Source organism: Zea mays, chromosome 1 (assembly GCF_902167145.1).
Source record: "Zea mays cultivar B73 chromosome 1, Zm-B73-REFERENCE-NAM-5.0, whole genome shotgun sequence".
Lineage (NCBI taxonomy): Eukaryota > Viridiplantae > Streptophyta > Magnoliopsida > Poales > Poaceae > Zea > Zea mays.
The window spans coordinates 46,362,227-46,382,618 of record NC_050096.1 but is presented as its reverse complement, the minus strand read 5'-3'; the positions used below and the strand labels follow the sequence as shown (position 1 = coordinate 46,382,618).

The window sequence follows — 20,392 nt, the reverse complement described above, 5'->3', positions numbered from 1 at the left end:
CGCCAATTTTGTGTTTCAGTTGATTTTAGATAAAGCGATTCCCACAAAAGCAAGCAGGCTGAAAGACTTATGTTTGGCAATTTGCAGTACCTTCGGGTGGCCAGAAACTAAAAATAAGCTGAAATAAACTTGCCCTTCCATTGGGACAGGAGCAAGGATGTTAACGATATATTATAAAAAAGCCTAAAATAAGGGAGTGTTTGGGCTCAACTTCATGAAACCCAACTCTGCTTTCGAAATTGCAAGCTAAACATTCCAGCTTCACGGACCCAGCTTCACAAGAAAATGGTTAAGTTAGGGTGAATTTCACCTTTTTATGAAGCAGGTAAAATGGTGCTTCACAAAGACTAGTTTTCAACTTTCTTATGATGTTGGAGTGTAATTACCCACCACTGCCATCCATTACATACAAACAAAACTTTTCTTTATTTTCCCCTTTCCTCACCCGTCGTCGTTCCCGTCACGGCGTCACGCCCATCTGCTTGCTTCTGCCTCCGCGGCCTCTTGTCTTGTTTACATACTTTAATCAATATCAATATCACATAAAAAAACATAACCATGATTTCATTATTAGTAAAGTATGTAGTGACAATACTTTACTAATAATGAAATCATGGTTATGTTTTTTTATGTGATATTGATATTGATTAAAGTATGTAAACAAGACAAGCACATACATCATCATGGGTACAAGGGATTTTTCTTAGCAAGATCTTATTTTTCTGAATCTGAAGTTGGTCTGTAAGCCAAACACTCTAAAAAACTCTACAGCTTTAAAACAAAGCTGCTCTATTGAAGTTTATGAATTTGAGCTAGTTTCTGTAAAGAATAGCACTCCCAAACACCCCTAAGTTCTTAGATCGATTCCCAACGGTTAATGGTGACAATAGAGGTATCGATGGGCCCCACCGAGTTTAGGGGGTGTTTGGAACCGCCTCAACCAAACGATATCAACTTTAGCAAGTCAGCTTCACCAAAAAAATTGAACTCACCCACAACTTCACCAAAAAACACGAAGCAACTAAAGGAGCACTTCATGAATGAGTAATTTCAACTCCCTCATAAAGTTGAGATAAAATTATCTACCTTTTTCATTTTTTGATTACCCTAGCTATATACATATTCTTTTAACTACATTTATGATATATGCGCTCATGATTGTATCATGTAGTCTCTTATACTTGGAAAATCGATTCAAGGGCTCAGCTTGTACATGCCCTTAGCATATGCCAGAACTTGTCTTCTACATCTAGTGGTTTAGGTGATAAAAGCATCTATTGGTTTCAGTGATCAATAGTAATATAAGATTATTGTGACTAACATGTGTTTTGTAGAGATAAGCTGAAGTTAGGTCGCAATAATAAAGATTGTTCAGGTACTCTATAGTTTTCATTGCCCTAGATTATGAATTTTGTTTCAATTTTAAAAAGAATATAAGACAAGATTAATGTTGGACAGTTCTAAGTGAGTCAAGAAGTTTAGAATATCTTAGGACTTCATTTTTAACCATACCATCAAGGGATACGAACTAGTAGCTTGATCTAGATAAATCTAATGAGTTTAGTATGGTGTATACTAGTTGACTTTAGCTCTAGGTGACATTGAAGAAGGCTAAAACAAAGTCTAGATCAAAACTCATTCATAAAGTTTCTAAAATTGGACAAGTTCGAAGGATTTTCAAGATGTTGGACCTTGAGTTTTAGGGTCATTAGACCAGAAATGACTAGTTTGGTGCCTCCATATAGTCAGCATAAGGGAGACTGATCCTTGAACCCTATGAATAGTAGGGCGTAAAGGATCACAATGCCTAAGGAGGAGGGGTAAATTGAACTTCTCTAATTTTTGTAATAATTAGATTCTAATTGCAAGTCCAACTTCACCCTAGAGCGTAATTTGCTATCAAAAAATTTGCACCCTAATTTTCAACCCTATATTATCATGATAATTTCAAGAATATATTTTTAAGTAATTCGTTCAAAAATAAATACGTAAAGTAATGTAAGGGTTAGAAGATTTTTTTCACACTTTATGTGGGTTGCTTAAGCTATTAAATTGGGCAAGAGCTAGTGTATTGGTTGGTTGGTCGGGTATTTACAACCCTTAATTGTCTAACTAGCCCTTACAATAAATTCTAGCAAAAAAACATGAATGTCGGACCATCCAACACTCACCCACAATTGTAACTATTGTACTACTATGTTAGAATTTACTATAAATCCTAAACCCTAAACCAAACATGTTACATAAGTTAGGGCATCCAAAGAGCTATACAGATGATTGTTTAAAATCTAACATTCACCGGACATGTATCACCGGGCGATGCATCCAAAGAGGTTGCAAATTGAGTGAGAGGCTAAGTATTCACCTAACATATTTAGTGTGTCACTAGATATGGTAGTATACATGGAACTCAAAGAGGTACGTAAATTGTACATTCGATTCGTATACTCACTAGACATGTTTGGTGAGACATCGAACATAACATTGAATACCAGTACGACAATGACTGTTTTCTAAACTAGTCAGGGTTGCACTAGACATGTTTGGTGCAGGGAAATGGTGTGCATCGTACATGTTCAATGCACCCATGAAAGCTTAGTGGAGTGCCAATGGATAATTGCTTGGCTTGAGGCTATTTATACCTCTCCACTTCATCTATTTGAGGTCTCTTACCCATTTAATTAGCTGAAGAAACCCTTTGGAGTGCGAGGGAGAGCATTTGCTATGTGATAAACTTAAGAGTTGATAATCGTGCGATTAGTGGCCTCATTTGTGCATTGAGAGATGTGCATCCACCGTTTTTATTACTGTGGAACAGATCAAGTGAGAGTTTATGCTTGATACTCTTGATGATCAATATCACCTAGATAACTTTGGCGTTCAAAAGTTTAAAGATCACTCCAAGAGTTTGTGGGTGACCCAAACCAACTCTAAGTATACACGGTTATTAGTTATTTACCATGCTAAAGTGGCAAAGAACCAGTCCATCGAGAGCTTTTGATCCTTACACAGATTAAGGGTCCTTGTGTGAATTAAGGGAAAGAGACAACAACTTTGCACAAGTATTTAATAAGGACTAGTGAAGAGTATCGACTCTTTGATAATACTAAGATGTTTCTAATCTTTACTTTGTATGAATATTTACTGTTGAGCAATTACATTTAATTATTTTCATTACTAGAATTACCATGATAATCTAGAATTGAAACCTAGAATGCAAACCTCTTGATCAAAAAATGAAACACTATACATTTGAGATAAAGTGGGCTCATTAATAGACTTCAATTTATATAAAAAAATAAAATTATCATATTAACCTAGGATTGAAACCTAGGATGCTTGTCATACATGTCCACGCCTGCACAGACAACCAACATTCAACCTCATCTTGACTCGATGCTGCCATTTCATATATCCAAGTACTCATAATAGGATAACTGTTTGTTTGAGTTGTGTGTTTCCAACCAAAATAAATGCTGTAAGCAAACATTTTCGGACCATTTAAGCAGATTACAAACGCCAGTTCTCTCACAAAGACTAATAGCGCTGCTGATGAGTCTCACATATATAGGCCCTCCGGCACGCCTTCTTTCTTCTTGAACATAACCTTTTCTTTGGCCTTCTTGAAGTCTGCATGCGTTACCTAACGCAACAGAAAATAAAAATAGCAGTTCATGAGTGGATATTTTCTGTGACCTTGTATTCAAGTTGCAGGCTATTACAAAAGGTTAACTCTGGTGAATGAGCTTATAGGTACCAAAAAAAGTGACGGTTTCAGGTACCAACAAGGTTAATCCAAAGTAGCAGATTCATGGGAAAAAACAGAAGGGGGTATTTGGTGTACTGAGCTGTCTTACCTTCATCCGCCGCTCTCTCAAAGCAAGCAAGCCAGCTTCAGTACAAATGGCCTTGATGTCAGCACCTGAAAACTCATCTTTTGACATAATAAACTCTTCTAGGTTTACATCATCAGCCAGTGTCATTTTCGATGTGTGTATCTGCTCATCAAAACAAAATTTTGGTAACAACAAATCATGCTTTTTAATTAAAAGAACAGGACTCAGAAGCTTTCATCACATAGAAGCACCTGGAAGATGCGCCGCCTAGTCTTGACATCAGGTAAAGGGAATTCAATCTTTCTGTCAATTCGACCTGGGCGAAGCAAGGCTGGATCAAGACTTTCAATACGATTTGTTGCTAGAATAACTTTAACATCTCCTCTTGAATCAAAACCATCCAGCTGATTTAACAACTCCAACATGGTTCTCTGAATCTCACGCTCACCACCAGAATGAGCATCATACCTACAACAGGGCGAGAAACAGCAAAACTCATATTAATCCTTTCACTAGAAGCTTCAGCAACATTTTTTTCATAAAAATCTCAGCCGGGAAGGGAAAGACCGCCCTCCCGGTATGATGCTTGGGGCCGGCACTCAAGGCGCACACAACCCACTGATGGCTAAGAAGAGACCGAAACATGGTTCCGGCCGAGAAAATCCCCAAACCCTGGCCCCCATCACTAGCGGAACGTCACTGTCCACTCTGCAACAGCCCAGTCGAAGGGTGGTGCGCAGGACGTAACCCGGGAGCGGTCGGGGCACAAGGGGATTTTTTTAACCAAGCCAGAAATTCGCCCCCAAGGGCATCGAACCCAGGACCTGGAGGTGCTACTCAGAATCCTTTAACCACTAGGCTAGAGGCCCTTTCACCAGCTTTTTTTCATAACCAAAGAAAATAACTGCTGTTAACTTTCATGTCTGATATACCTCTTTGTCCCAACAGCATCAATCTCATCAATAAAGACAATTGAAGGAGAAAGATCATCAGCCACCCTGAACAATTCTCTAACAAGCTTGGGACCATCACCAAGGTACTTTTGGATCAATTCACTCCCAACAACACGCAAGAACGTTGCTGAAGTAGAATTGGCAACAGCCTACAGCGTTCAAAAGTTTTAAGTAATTAAAATATGATTTTAGGAATAAAGGCATAGAGAATATCTTATGTCAGGAAGAAAAGAAGAATGAAAAGCGTTCAGTTCCTTCACTGCTTTATCAATGAACAAAAACAACTAAGGCATGGAAATAAAAACTTGGAACTGTCCTCAAGGAATCAGCACAAACCTTTGCGAGTAGAGTTTTCCCTGTTCCAGGTTCCCCATATAGTATAACTCCCTTCGGAGGCCTGATCCCAATGTCCTCATATAGCTCAGGATGTGTTAAGGGAAGTTCAACTGCTTCTTTGATTTCTTGAATTTGAGCATCCAAGCCACCAATGTCAGCATAAGACTCCAAAGGTGCCTTTTCAACTTTCATCACAGAAACCATAGGATCAACTTCGTCTTGCAAAATACCAACCACTGACAGAACCTAAGGGAAACATTTGGCCAAGCTGTTTACTAAATAAGCATTCAAATCAAGGAAGTACATAAAACACAGAGTACATCACTTGAGGAGCAGCATTGATTTTTAAAAACAACCGTGAAAAAAAAACTGCCGAATATACCAATGCAAAACCTCTGAGGGTTGTGAAATGCATTATCACTTGAAATTGGAGTGACAAATTACCTGCCATTTAGATCACTAGTATTCCAAACTGCAATATCTATTTCCAAATACTTGTATACCAAAGTATATGCCAAATTCATGCACTTGGTGGGAAAAGAAATTATTTTCTTTGTGGCACACGACAGCACAAACAACAATAACACAACAAAATTTTCAAAAAAAAAAAAAAGTAACACAGCAGCCAAAAAACTATGCAAATGATCTATAGATATAAACCAAAGAAAATATGTTCTTTAGCTTCCACACGAGGTCATATTGAATAGATATATTATACAGCCATAACTGTGAATTCACAGTTCATAAGCCTAGATGAATTAGCAATGTATTTAAATAAATATAGAATTCCTGGAACTCTCTTAACTCTTTGTTGTGCACCTATGAAACACGATAATATGCTATAATTGTATCCTTCAAAATTAAGGTTTCTCCCCATTCCGCCATACAGAACCAAAATAAACCCAATATTCTACAGTAAAGTCAATAATTTAACCAGAACAGCCTATTAATTATCATTTGTTTATGACTAGACACAATAGAAATCCTAATCTTCATATAAAACTCGAACATTTTCCCGAACTGATCTCCTGAATACCACCCTGAATCACTAATTGAAACAAGTGCAACACTTTCAATTCCGTATCTTAATCCATGAGATCAATTCAGATATACCTTGTTGTGCATCAGAATGGCACATCCAGGCTCGAGCTGGTCCTTATCAACGAAGGAAAGTATCCCGACGTAGTACTCGGGACCGACGGACGAGGAGACGATGGCATGGCTCTCGTCGATGATCTCCTCCAGCGATCCGACGTTCATGGGAGTGCCGCGGAGGTCGTCGACCTTGGATCGGTCCTCCTCCGTCTTATCCTCGCTGGGGCGCAGGCGCTCCTGGCTGGCAACGAACTCCTCTTCCATGAGAAGGTAGTCCTTGACGCGTTCGAGCTTGAGTAGGCGAAGGCGGCACTTTGAGAGCGGCGCCACGGCGGGGAGCCGCGCCGCCGCCTCGGAGCCCTTCTGCCGCTTCTGCTTCCGGCCGACACGGGAAGGGGCAGCGGGTGGTTCATATTTCTTCTCTTTCTTGCCGTCTCCCTGCTTGCGGTCGCCCGGGAGGCCGGGCTGCTTGCCCATCCCGCCGGGAGAACCTTGTCCCATCTCCGGCGGCCGTGAATTAGGGTTTGGCTTTGTGACTCGGTGAGGAGAAAGTGGGGGAGGGTGGAAGGTGAAATGAGGAAAACGATCAGGTTAGCTTATACTCGCTGAGTTGCTCTGTTCCAAATTTCAGTATAAGATACTCCCTACTCCCTCCTTCCACTTTATTTTGAGGTTCTAGTTTTTTTGAACAGATTATAGGAGAAATAAAATGATACATGTAACCCTAGTTTCTCTTAATTAAACGTCAATTACAATACAATTAAAAGCTATTAAAAGCTATCCCGCGCATTTACCCAAGCATCACCGCTTGCTGCTCCAACCAAATGGCACCAAACCAACTGAAGCAACGAAAGGCTAGGATGGCTGACGAGCTAGTGGAGAGCGGACAACGATCTTTAGGGGTGTTTAAATGCACTAGAGCTAATAATTAGTGACTAAAATTAGTTGAAGACATCTAAACACTTTAGCTAATAGTTCAACTATTACATATTTTTAGTAAATTAGTTAATAGTTAGCTATCTATTTGTTAGCTAGCTAACTCTACTAGCAATTTTTTAGCCAACTAATTATTAGTTCTAGTGCATTCAAACACCCCTTAGCCTATAAGTACATCCCAATTTATAGTCTGATTCATTTTTTAGAATATATAAAAAATTTAAAGACATATTTAAAATATATCATATATTAAACGGTTTCACAGTAAAGATTAATAATAATTATATTTTTTTAATAAGACGAGTCGATCAAATTTGGTGTGAAAAAATGTCACACCTATCTCATATGTGCGCCAGAATATAGTCACACATATAATAACTTAGTGTATAGAGACGAATGTCATAATCTTTATTACATAATGATAATGTCTTACAAAATTACTGAGAAAATAATTCAAACTAAGATAATTATCTCCATGGCGCCATAGTTGACTGGGAGACGACGCCTAGATCTTATTGAACTCATCGTAGAGTCCTCCGGTAATGCATACTCTTCTTCTGTGTGATTATAGTATAGTGAGCTCACATACAGTCATCGCTCAACAAGTATGGGAATAATGTGCATGAGCTCTCTTACAATGAGGGCTCATGTGAAGTGTAAAGCTTACCGAGGAAAGTAGTTAAGGCTGAACATTGCTTTTTAAATAAGTTGATCAAAATTTTATTAGCAATTACTAAGTATAGGTAGATACCGTCCCAATTAAATAATACAACATAGATAAATAATTGAATCACACAACGCAATGCATGACAAGTTAAGTTTTAATTCCATCAATTAATTATGTGAGAATCCTGAGCCGCTTATGATCGTGATCACGGCTGATATACCTGTTTTACACTTTGCAGAGGTTGCACATCTTTACCCACAAGACGTGTTTCTCTTTTAGCCTGGGTTAGCTAGACCCTTAGACACTGTCAAGGTGAATGACTAAGGATTCACTGCGAGGCCTTTACAAAGTTCCACTAGCTCAAGAAAACCTACTACGAACAAAGGAAGCATATGTCTTTTTCCGGGGTCTGTAACCCCATCACATTAATTACAGCCATCACTATACTCTACAACGATGCCTCCTCGCTTGCCCCTTTCGGGAAAGATAATCCCTCACTAGTTTTATTAATTAATTGGCCAAGAGCGTCCCATACAACCCTTGTGGTTGCACTGTTTTCTCAGGTTAAGATCCATGTCCCAGTTAACAAAATGATGTTATCATATATAACAATAAATCCAATAATAACAATAAAGCATGATCATGATTCAGTTATAATATAACACCCAAAACCAGGTAAAGCATAGCAAGGATACCCAATAGTTCATTTATACGCAAGGTTTAGAGTAAACTAAACTAGGGTAACCTATTAGGTCCCATTAAATTTAACCTGAGCATGCCACGATGATTATCATGAACATTATTAGGTCAAAGAAAGTGATCAAGGGCACAACTTGCTTTATACTTGCGATAACCTTGTTGTCCATATGCTTCCCCAAAAGTTTGGGCTTTGTGTTCCTCGTGGTCTCGCTTCTATCATAGCAATTGAGAGCACCTAGAGGGGGGTGAATAGGTGATCCTGTAAAAATCAACACTAAATAGCACAAACTTAGTTTATGAAATGTTAGTGAAACCAAAACCAGGGTGCTATGTCTAGAGAGAAAGAGATGACTTCTTCACTTAATTGCTCTTTACAAAGTGAGTATTAAACTTAGAGCAATTATCAAGTGAGTGGAGGATCGCACAAGAATAAACACAGGTGACACATCGATTTTTATCTCGTGGTTCGGCCAAGTAGAACACTTGCCTACTTCTACGTTGTGGCGTCCCAATGGACAAGGGTTGCACTCAACCCCTTTCAAGCGATCCAATGATCTACTTGAATACCACTGTTTTCTTCCTTATAGTTAATGTTTCCCTTGTGAGGAATCTCCACAAGTTGGAGTCTCTCACCCTTACAAAGTTGATCACAATGAAAAACACAAGAGTAAGGGAGGGAAAGAAACACACGCAAGAGCTAGAGTCGCAGCAATGACACACACACAAGTCAAGAAACGAGCACGCAAACACAGCGCAGAGAGTTTACAACTCAACAAGTGCTCAAGTCTCAATCACAAGTATTCGGATGCGTGTTTGAGGAGTCTAGGCGTCTTAGGATTTTCAATGGAGGCTTGGTGTCGTGCTCCATGCGCCTAGGGGTCCCTTTTATAGCCCCAAGGTAGCTAGGAGCCGTTGGATCTCCATTTGGTAGGCAATTCTTGCCTTCTATCGGTTGGTGCACCGGACAGTCTAGTGCACCAACGGACATGAACAGTGCCCGATTTCTTTCCTTCTCTAACAAAACCGACCATTGAGCCCTCGGTCCCCTTGGCACACCGGACACTATCCGGTGCACACCGGACAGTCTGGTGCGGTCTTGTGACCGTTGGCTCTGGCCACGCGTCGCCCGCTGATCGCGTTGCTGACCATTGGCGCGGGGCGCTGTTGGCTCACCGGACATTCTGGTGAAATTTAGCCGCATCACCCTCTGCAATTCCCGAGAACAGCGAGTTTATCCGTAAGCCAGCCTTGGCAACAGACATTGTCCGGTGCACACTGAACAGTCCGGTGCACCGAAGGCTAGTGCAAGTCTGACTGTACTTAGCCAAACTTCTCCAATCCAATCTCATTTGATTTGTCAAGGATCCTAGCACTTAGAGGAATATGTCAGTACTAAAAATAATTCACTAAGTCTAGAGTCATACCTTGATTCTTGATTTTCGTCTCTTTAATACTTAGTACCCATCACCTTAAAATAATATGTGTTGGGCATCTAACCACCAAAACATTTATAGAAATTGCTCAAGGGCATATTTCCTTTTCAGCAATACATACAAATAAACAAATAAAGATCATGGTAACATTAGACCAAAACATGAGAACAAACCACACAATAATATTCTATGTGTCGCTACGAGAATGTAGGTTCGAGAACCACTAAAATCAGAGTTAAAGGAGAAAATATGCATTTTCTTAAGTTTCAAGAATTAATTTTATACTAAAAATCAATTTTGAATTAAATTTATAAATAAACCGAGTAAAGTGGAGTGTAGTTTAGTTCTATAGAAACTAAAGGGACTTCTTTGCATAAAAACGAATTCATTTATGACGATTCTTGAACAGAGGTGAAGTGCGGTTAATAACTAGATTTTCCAGGGGCTCTTTAGAAAGATTTCTCAGATGAAGGGATATCGGCCGAACTGAGCCATCTGATCACAGATCGAGGGCCCAGATTTCAAACGGAGAATATCTAATCCTGGTCGGTCATCTTACGCTCAACGGTGCACAATCCTCCCTATCTCACGGCGACGCCCCTAGCCGGAGAGGGCTGAATCGGTGCCCCGACGAGCTAATCCTAGCGCAGACATGTGCAGAATAGAGAGGAGAGTAAAGCAAACTCTATGGGGTTGCCTTACCGGTGATCAGGTTGTGTAGTCTCCCTCCCACGATGAATGTCGGCTCTGCGCGAGCCTGCGACTCCAGCGAGCAATCACGGTGACAACGAGGCTCCCTCCGGCTTAGCAATGCCATGGAAACCTTCATGGGGACCGGGTGAAGCTCCCTGACCGGACGGTGAGCCCTCGACGACGGCATAGGTACGTATTCACGGAGGCGGCTTGACTCTCACCTCTCGACCCGCGCGACAGTCTATGGTTGCGTGGGACGCTCCGGGTTTGCGCGAGAGGGGTGAGGGAAAGTCACGAGGTGACCGGGTTTATATGGCCGCAACCACGAACTTTGGCTAGAGAGGCTCCGAGATGGTGCATGCAGATCGATCATAGTTTGTTGGTCGACTCCGCGTTGACGACGAAGAAACGACTGGCGACTGGATCCTAGTAGCCAGTGGAAGCTAGAAAGCCTTGGCGAGCCGGTGAGGCTACGAGCGGGGCCCGACAATCAGCGTGCCAGGATGGTTGATGTGCGTGCACGTGGTTGGTAATTGGCGTGCGGGCCCGACTTATCAGCGGCACTAGTCTTCGCGTGTGGAAAGTGGACCGAGTGGCTGCCAAGGCGGCCCCACATGTCGTCGCAATGAAATTGGGCCTGCAGTGAGAGTAGTGAAAGGCCTAGTGGGCCGGAATTAAGCACTCGGTCCAGCTAGGGATTCTTTTCGTTTTCTTTTTCCTATTTTATTTCTATTTCAGATTTCAATTCAAAACTAGATTCAAATAAAATTCAAAATTCAAATTGAATTATAAATGCAAAAAAAGAAATCCCAGCATGAGATGCAAGTTATATATTTTTTGTTAATTAATTAATTTATTTATTTAGGCAATATTTCAAGTATTAAATGCATACACATATATCATTTATGTTGGGGACTTTGTCATTCTTAAATGTATATCTAAATTTTAAAGTACATTCAAAATTTAATATTAAGTACTTATCTAGTTTAGGAGAAGTTAATATAAAATCTTTATTAAGGTTGAATTTCTCATAAAAGAATGTTTTATATAGTTCTTGAAGGGGATAATCTAATCTAATAAATGAAATTCTTTATTTATTTCATGAAACGCACAAACGAAATTTATGTTTCTATTTTATTTTAACTAATCATTGTTTTAATACTATTATTTATTTTAGAAGGGTTCATTTCAAAGTACAATTATTCTTCAGGGACGCTTTACTTTGATTTCTTTTACTAATCCCAAAATCAGGATTTTGGGTGTTACAAAAAAATCAAATGAATTATAATTTAAGAATTATAAATTAGAACGGAGAGAGTAGTATACAGAAAGATCATCTTTAAGCCACTTCTAATTTATTATATCTTGTCAAAATATCTAAAATTGTCATATCATATAAAATTGCATAAGATACAACTACTCTAATGTATGATATTATAGATTGCCTTTTTATGCTATATAGAATATAAAATGCTAATATAGATGAGAGTATGAGACGTGGGCCACTTGAATAGTTAAAATTTCAATGTATATGATCTCGGTGCCCAAGTAGTATCTCCACAAATATACAATTCTCTTTTGTTTTCTCTTAACTCTCTTGCCACATCATTAAAATGTTTATGTGGTATATATTAATGTATATGGTATTATAGGTTGAGAATAGCCTTACTGGTATATATTTAGATATAGGGCCTACGCGTTTGTGTTTCTTTATAAAGCTGCGGCTGTTACTATACATCATCTTTTGCTAGATCATGCTACAATGTAATTGATGTGATATATCTAGACACAGAATAAAAATCATATGTCAAAAAAATCAAAATTATCTTCTGAAGTGAGTAGTCGTTAGAAGTGAACTCTACATATATTGGAGATGGGCAGATGCATTGGGTTGAATAGTGTATCAAATAAATAATCGTCTCCCCTTGATAAGAATTTGTATATGTATATAAAGATAATATTTTGTATATGTACCATCTAAGTCTTTACTATATAAAGCATCAGTTTTTATGGTTCTACGGTCACTCCTTTTTCATTGAAGCTTAAAATTGTACATAAGCAAGAGGTTCGAACCTTGGTTGTTGGCTCCACATTCACACCCACCTAACCAACAAAATACATATATTTTGTGTTTTATTAAAACAAGCTATATATATATATATATACTTAAAGCACCAGTTTTAACGGTCGTCCCGCATCATCTTTTTACAAATAACCCCTCACAGCTATTTCAAATTAACCCGTTGCACGCTAATAGATGGCCAAATAGTGACCTGGCGTGGGCGTCTGACCCGCGGGCCACAGCTCTGGTTCAAGCACGTCATGCCGGCCTCCTGACTGTGCCGGGCCGGCCCATTAGTCCGTCGGACCATTTGATTTAATCCGTCGGACCATTTGATTAAATCAGCGTAAAATGTTAAAAACGATGCAAGTAGTGGGGTTCAAACCCATGCCCTGATGGAAGAAAGACGAGAGACACTGGGTGAAACTGTCTAACCAGTACAACATCATGCTCAGATGATTTTAATATTGAATATAAATTATATATAGGCAACGTATCCTGTATAAAAGGATTTCACGTGCTAACATACTAAAACGTCTTAAGAGCCCTTAGATCCAGGATCAAAGGATAAATTTAATCCCACCTTCTAATCTTGGTCTTTTCTAAAGAAGCCCTTCCTTTCTCTTGTTGTCCTATCTTTTTCGGTGCCTGCTAGTCGAACAAGTCCGTCTTCGCCGACTGCTGTTGTTCTCTCCATCCCCGGTCCATCGATCCTGACCCCATCGAGCAGAGCCCCGTGGATCCATGAAGCCCGTTGGACAAAATTCTGAAAGTCTGAAGCCATTCGTATGTGCAGGTGTTGCAAACAAGTAGATTCCCAGTGATGATTTTCATGTGCATAGATGGGTAAAACAGAACGCTGTTGAGTTCAGATGGCAGTCCTCTGGTTCAGATAGCACACCGTACAGATGGAATTTAGGCCATGTAAAGTTGTGGTTTTTGAACTACTGTAGCAACTCATCAGGTGCTCAAAAAATGACAGCCCTGAATCTTTGTACATGGTTGCTTGCTTGAGATATTGATTTTGCAATATATGTTTTCAAAACTTCATTTTTTCTTAAAAAAATATTCATCAGTTGAGAAACTTGCTGCAAATTTGATCCCAACAGCACATGTACACGAGCAGAGCAGAGCACGCTGTTGGGTTCCACAGAACGCGGCATACACGAGCCGAGCAGAGCAGATAGACGGGGCCTCTCCACTGCTGTCTCTCCTCCGTCTCATCCATCTTCATCTCCTTCCTAGCAGCAGGGATGGAAGGAGAGACACCCTTGTTGGCGGGGATCAGCGGATTCACGTCCTGGAGACGTCCTGGAGGCAGGGACGCTCCTGTGGGGCAGCGGGGAACGGAGGTGCCGTATCAAAAGGGGACTGTGCGGTGGCGGAGAATGGAAGCGCCGAACTCCTGGCAGCAGAGAACGAGGGGGAGAGAGATCTCACGGAGAGAAGTTGTGCGGAACAGAAAACACAGATGGAAAGGAAGGGTCGAAGGGGTTCTTTACAAAAGACCAAGGTTAGGGATTTGGGATTATAGTTATCCTTTGATCCTGGATCTCAGGGCTCTTAAGGCGTTTTAGCATGTTAGCACAAGAAATCCTTTTACGCAAGATACGTTGCCTTATATATATGTATATACGTTTTTTGTAAAATAATATATATATATATAATCATGTCGGGTCGGGCCAGCACTACGGGCCGAGGCTACAGCCCAAGCACGGCACGACGTTCTTGGCTCTTGTAAGCATTAGGTCGTTTCTAAGACAACATTGGCACAATAGACTCCATGATGTTTGGGGTTGCTGAATTAGATGAAGCAACAATGATTTATCACACTAATAGTAAAATGAAAGGTTATTTGTTTGTTTTAAACGTTAGTAATTGCTACGAAATAACATAATTTATATGGAGCGCATCCAGTTTTTATTAATGTCTGACTTTAGCAACCACTCCATATTTTGATCTATTTTTTTATAAGTTTGAGTTCATGTGACTTATTTTAGAAACTTGAGCTCACAAACTTTCTCTTATTTGGTCTCTGTATAGTGGAATTATGGTATTCTATAATCTCTGTTCGTTCAGTCAGTCGTTGTGAACTCTCTTCTAATCGCTCACTTCATTGACCATGATGTACCAAGACATATTAGATGGATAAACAATAACATCAGTTAGCCAAATCAAAAAAAAATATTATACGGAGAGCGGAGACAATTAATAAAAAATATTGAGATTTTTTTGGTGCATAGTTTACGTGAGTATTGTTGTAAGTCGTCACAACGCTATTGAGGTACTTGTATAATATATATATATAGCGCATGTATAACGGGAGCCCTGGGCTTCCAATAGTTAAAGGAAGCCAAGGTCGATCATCCCTGCAACCTGGTTCAACCCAGCGCACCGATTGGACCAGGCTGTCTGTTGCACCACTCGCGTCCACGTCTGTGCGCGTAAAAAAGGAATGCATGCATGAGTCAAACACGTCCCCTTACATGCGCATAAATTTAGGAAAGATATGTGTGGCGGTTTTTATTTTTAAATGCTTTATTTTCTCCATAAATTTAGGATCACTGCAACAGACATGTAACTAGACTCGTAAGGACCATTTTATGATATATAATGCTACTAAATATGCTACCCTGTGTAGATAATTATGCAATTCGGTATACTGCGTAAAAATCTGTTACCAGCTGCATGCACACGAATTTATGATGAAAATAATGTGCAATGAAAGGAAATGAATTGCACGCATAGAAACAAAAAATCGTATTTAATGTTTTATTTTCTTCATAAATATAGGATCCCTCCAACAACCATGCAGCTAAACACATTAGATCTAGTTTATGATATATATTGATACAAATTATACTACATGGTGTAGCTATTTATGCAATTCGTTACACTGCGTAAAAAATCTGGCATGTTGTGCACTGGTGGACGCATCTCTGGGTTGGAGCGTAATAACCTTAAGTTTTGAGCATAAAATCGTTCAATTATAAGCGTAAATACCGAGCTAATGTGAGAGGTTGATAGCTCTAGTAGGTTGTTATTACGATCCTATTTTTATGACAGATGCGAAAAACATGGCAGCCGCATGCATGCGGTTATACAGATCCAAAAATTATGGCAAAATGCATGTATGAGTCAAACACGTTCCCTTGCATGCGCGTAAATTTAGAAAAGATATGTGTGGCGGTTTCTATTTTAAATGCTTTATTTCCTCCATAAATTTAGGATCGCTGCAACAGCCATGCAGCTAGACTCGTAATGACCATTTTATGATATATACTGATACTAAATATGCCACACTGTGTAGATAATTATGCAATTCGGTATACTGCGTAAAAATCTGTTACCAACTTGTCGGCGTTTCGAACCCGGGGGGTCCCTGGACCGACGAGTAAATTATCGCCGCGTGCCCCAGCCCAGATGGGTCGGCGCGAGACGGAGCGCGAAGGGGGAAAGAAGCCAGAGGGAGACGGGCGTGAGAGGTGGAATCCCGCGGCCTTCGTGTTTGTCCCGCGCCCTGGTCGGGTGCGCTTGCAGTAGGGGGTTACAAGCGTCCACGCGGGAGGGAGCGAGCGGCCTCACGCGAGCGCCGTCCCGTCCTTCTCCGCGCGGCCAACCCTTTGTAAGAGGGCCCTGGTCCTTCCTTTTATAGGCGTAAGGAAAGGATCCAGGTGTACAATGGGGGGGTGTAGCGGTGTGCTAACGTGTCTAGCGGAGGAGAGCTAGCGCCCTAAGTACATGCCATCGTGGCAGCCGGAGAGGTTTTGGCACCCGGTTCATGTGGTGTCGTGGCCGTCGGAGGAGCGCTGGAGCCTGACGGAAGGACAACTGTCGGGGCTGTCGAGTCCTTGCTGACGTCCTCTTGCTTCCGTAAGGGGGCTGAGAGCCGCCGTCGTCATAGAGCGTGCGAGGCGCCATCATTGCTCGTATAGTGGAGCGAGCCAGATGGGACGTCGGTCTTGTTCCCCGTAGCCTGAGTCAGCTTGGGGCAGGGTAATGATGGCGCCTAACGTGGTCGGTCCGTGCCCTGGGTTGGGCGAGGTGGAGGCTCCTCCGAGGTCGAGGTCGAGTCTGTCTTCCAAGGCCGAGGTCGAGTCCGAGCCCCTGGGTCGGGCGAGGCGGAGACCGTCGGCTGATACCAGGGCTGAGTCCGAGCCCTGGGGTCGGGCGAAGCGGAGTTCGTCGTCCTTCGGGGCTGAGCCCGAGTCCGAGCCCTGGGGTTGGGCGAAGCGGAGTTCGTCCTCTTCCGGGGGTGAGCCCGAGTCCGAGCCCTGGGGTCGGGCGGAGCGGAGTTCGTCGTCTTCCGGGGCTGAGCCTGAGTCCGAGCCCTGAGGTCGGGCGAAGCGGAGTTCGTCGTCTTCCGGGGCTGAGCCCGAGTCCGAGCCCTGGGGTCGGGCGAAGCGGAGTTCGTCGTCTTCCGGGGCTGAGCCCGAGTCCGAGCCCTGGGGTCGGGCGAAGCGGAGTTCGTCGTCTTCCGGGGCTGAGCCCGAGTCCGAGCCCTGGGGTCGGGCGGAGCGGAGTTCGTCGTCTTCCGGGGCTGAGCCCGAGTCCGAGCCCTGGGGTCAGGCGAATTTGTGGCCCGCGTTAGGATCACCGCGTACAGCAGCTTTTGAATTTGTGGGTAGCGGATCTTGGTCTCGGGCAGTACCTCACTGATGAAGTAGACTGGCCTTTGGACGGGCAATGCATGCCCTTCTTCTCGTCTCTCGACTACAATCGCGACGCTAACCACCTGAGTGGTCGCGGCGACGTAGATCAAGAGGGCTTCTCCGGCAGCGGGGGGCACCAAGATGGGCGCGTTCGTGAGGAGCGCCTTCAGGTTCCCGAGGGCTTCCTCGGCCTCAGGGGTCCAAGTGAAGCACTCGGCCTTCCTTAAGAGGCGGTACAGAGGCAGGCCTCTTTCGCCGAGGCGCGAGATGAAACGGCTCAGCGCCGCGAGACATCCCGCGACTCTCTGTACGCCTTTCAAGTCCTTGATGGGCCCCATGCTGGTGATGGCCGCGATCTTCTCCGGGTTGGCCTCGATGCCCCGCTCGGAGACGATGAACCCCAAGAGCATGCCTCGGGGAACCCCGAAGACACACTTCTCGGGATTGAGCTTCACGCCTTTCGCCTTGAGACATCGGAATGTCACTTCAAGGTCGGAAAGGAGGTCGGAGGCTTTCCTCGTCTTGACTACGATGTCATCGACGTAGGCCTCGACCGTTCGGCCAATGTGTTCGCCGAACACATGGTTCATGCACCGTTGGTACGTTGCACCCGCATTCCTCAAACCAAACGACATGGTGACATAGCAGTACATGCCGAAGGGTGTGATGAAAGAAGTCGCGAGCTGGTCGGACTCTTTCATCTTGATCTGGTGATACCCCGAGTAGGCATCGAGGAAAGACAGGGTTTCGCACCCAGCAGTGGAATCCACGATTTGATCGATGCGAGGCAGAGGGCAGGGAACTTTCGGACATGCTTTGTTTAGACCAGTGTAGTCTACACACATTCGCCATTTCCCTCCTTTCTTTCTCACAAGCACAGGGTTGGCAAGCCATTCGGGATGGAATACCTCTTTGATGAACCCTGCCGCCATTAGCTTGTGGATTTCCTCGCCTATGGCTCTGCCCTTTTCTTCGTCGAATCGGCGCAGAGGCTGCTTCACGGGTCGGGCTCCAGCTCGGATATCCAGCGAGTGCTCGGCGACATCCCTCGGTATGCCGGGCATGTCCGAGGGACTCCACGCGAAAACGTCGGCGTTTGCGCGGAGAAAGTCGACGAGCACTGCTTCCTATTTGGGATCGAGCTCGGAGCCGATCCGGATCTGCTTGGAGGCATCGCTGCTGGGGTCGAGGGGGACGGATTTAACCATCTCCGCTGACTCGAAGTTGCCGGCGTGGCGCTTCACGTCTGGCGCCTCCTTAGAGAGGCTCTCCAGGTCGGAGATGAGGGCCTCGGATTCGGCAAGGGCCTCGGCGTACTCCACGCACTCCACGTCGCATTCGTACGCGTGTCGGTACGTGGGGCCGACGGTGATGACCCGTTGGGGCTCGACATCTTGAGCTTGAGGTATGTGTAGTTGGGGACGACCATGAACTTTGCGTAGCATGGCCTCCCCAGTACTGCGTGGTAGGTTCCTCGGAACCCGACCACCTCGAACGTGAGGGTCTCCCTTCGGAAGTTGGAGGGCGTCCCAAAGCAGACGGGAAGATCGAGTTGTCCGAGGGGCTGGACGCGCTTCCCGGGGATGATCCCGTGGAAAGGCGCAGCGAGTGCCCGGACCGAGGATAGATCAACACGCAGGAGGCCGAGGGTCTCGGCGTAGATGATGTTGAGGCTGCTGCCTCCGTCCATGAGGACCTTGGTGAGCCTGACGTCGCCGATGACGGGGTCGACAACGAGCGGGTATTTTCCCGGGCTCGGCACGCGGTCGGGGTGGTCGGCTTGGTCGAAGGTGATGGGCTTGTCGGACCAGTCTAGGTAGACTGGCGCCGCCACCTTTACCAAACAGACCTCCCGACGCTCTTGCTTGTGGTGCCGAGCCGAGGTGTTCGCCACTTGCCCACCGTAGATCATGAAGCAGTCGCGGACCTCGGGGAACTCTCCTGCCTGGTGATCTTCCTTCTTATCGTTGTCGCGAGCCCTGCCACCCTCCGCGGGTGGCCTAGCTTTGTGAAAGTGGCGCCGAAGCATGGCGCACTCCTCAAGGGTGTGTTTGACGGGCCCCTGATGATAGGGGCACGGCTCCTTGAGCATCTTGTCGAAGAGGTTGGCACCTCCGGGAGGTTTCCGAGGGTTCTTGTACTCGGCGGCGGTGACAAGGTCCGCATCGGCGGCGTCGCGTTTCGCTTGCGACTTCTTCTTGCCTTTCTTCTTGGCACCGCGCTGAGTTGACGCCTCGGGGACATCTTCCGGTGGGCGGCCCTGGGGCTGCTTGTCCTTCCGGAAGATAGCCTCAACCGCCTCCTGGCCAGAGGCGAACTTGGTGGCGATGTCCATCAGCTCGCTCGCCCTGGTGGGGGTCTTGCGACCCAGCTTGCTGTCACACCCGGTTTTAGAAGGCAAACCGAATGCGAACCATGTACGTGCCAGGATCAGTTATTCACGTACACATCAGTTACATAACATGGACATCATCACACAGTGCTCAAAATAGTATTAAAAGGGAAATAATAGTCGATTACATCATACGTCTGAGACGTCCATATAGTTCTTACAATAAATCAAAGTGCGGAAAAGAAACGTAGATAACCGCGACCTTCACAGGCAGCCGACTGGGGGTTGCCGCTAACCCACGCCTAGAACTCGTCGTAGTCTTGGAACTCCTGGAAGTCTCCTTCCACAGCTTCATCTTCTCCTGAGCAGTGGTTGCAATGCTGACAACCTGGGGATGGGGGGGGGTTGGTGTGTAGAGCAAGGGTGAGTACACATCAACATACTCAGCAATTATCCTGTTTGGCTGTAGTGGACTAGCTTTATGTGGGGATAAGTCAAGCAGTTGCTTTTAGTTGGTCAGATTATTATTTACTAATAGAAAGCCAAGTTTTAGCATTAACCCAAGTTATTAGCCCGATGTACCCTTTCCAAACGGAAAGAATACCACTTACCAGCACCATAGTCATATCCAGAACCATCGATCTCATAACCACCTGTACCAAAATGTCTCTGATCAAGTACCACTAATCACTGGAGCT

The 20,392-nt window shown here is 43.9% G+C and overlaps 1 protein-coding gene across 1 annotated transcript; it reads right to left on the bottom strand.

The window, feature by feature from the left end:
- Positions 1-3,277: 3,277 nt before the first annotated feature.
- LOC100279843 (26S protease regulatory subunit 4) lies at positions 3,278-6,772 on the bottom strand. The gene is made up of 6 exons (NM_001152796.1): positions 6,239-6,772; positions 5,126-5,371; positions 4,769-4,938; positions 4,088-4,304; positions 3,858-3,998; positions 3,278-3,643 (listed from the first exon to the last, which is right to left on the bottom strand). Exons 1-6 carry the CDS (start codon positions 6,719-6,721, stop codon positions 3,560-3,562), a joined length of 1,341 nt encoding a protein of 446 aa, NP_001146268.1. The 5' UTR covers positions 6,722-6,772; the 3' UTR covers positions 3,278-3,559.
- Positions 6,773-20,392: the final 13,620 nt, after the last annotated feature.

Excerpts from the sequence above, each read along its gene's own strand:
- LOC100279843 (NM_001152796.1), bottom strand. The coding sequence starts at position 6,721 with ATGGGACAAGGTTCTCCCGGCGGGATGGGCAAGCAGCCCGGCCTCCCG. Across the intron at positions 4,939-5,125 it reads GGAAAACTCTACTCGCAAAG|GCTGTTGCCAATTCTACTTC; the intron begins GTTTGTGCTGAT and ends TGAACGCTGTAG. Across the intron at positions 4,305-4,768 it reads GATGCTGTTGGGACAAAGAG|GTATGATGCTCATTCTGGTG; the intron begins GTATATCAGACA and ends GCCCTGTTGTAG.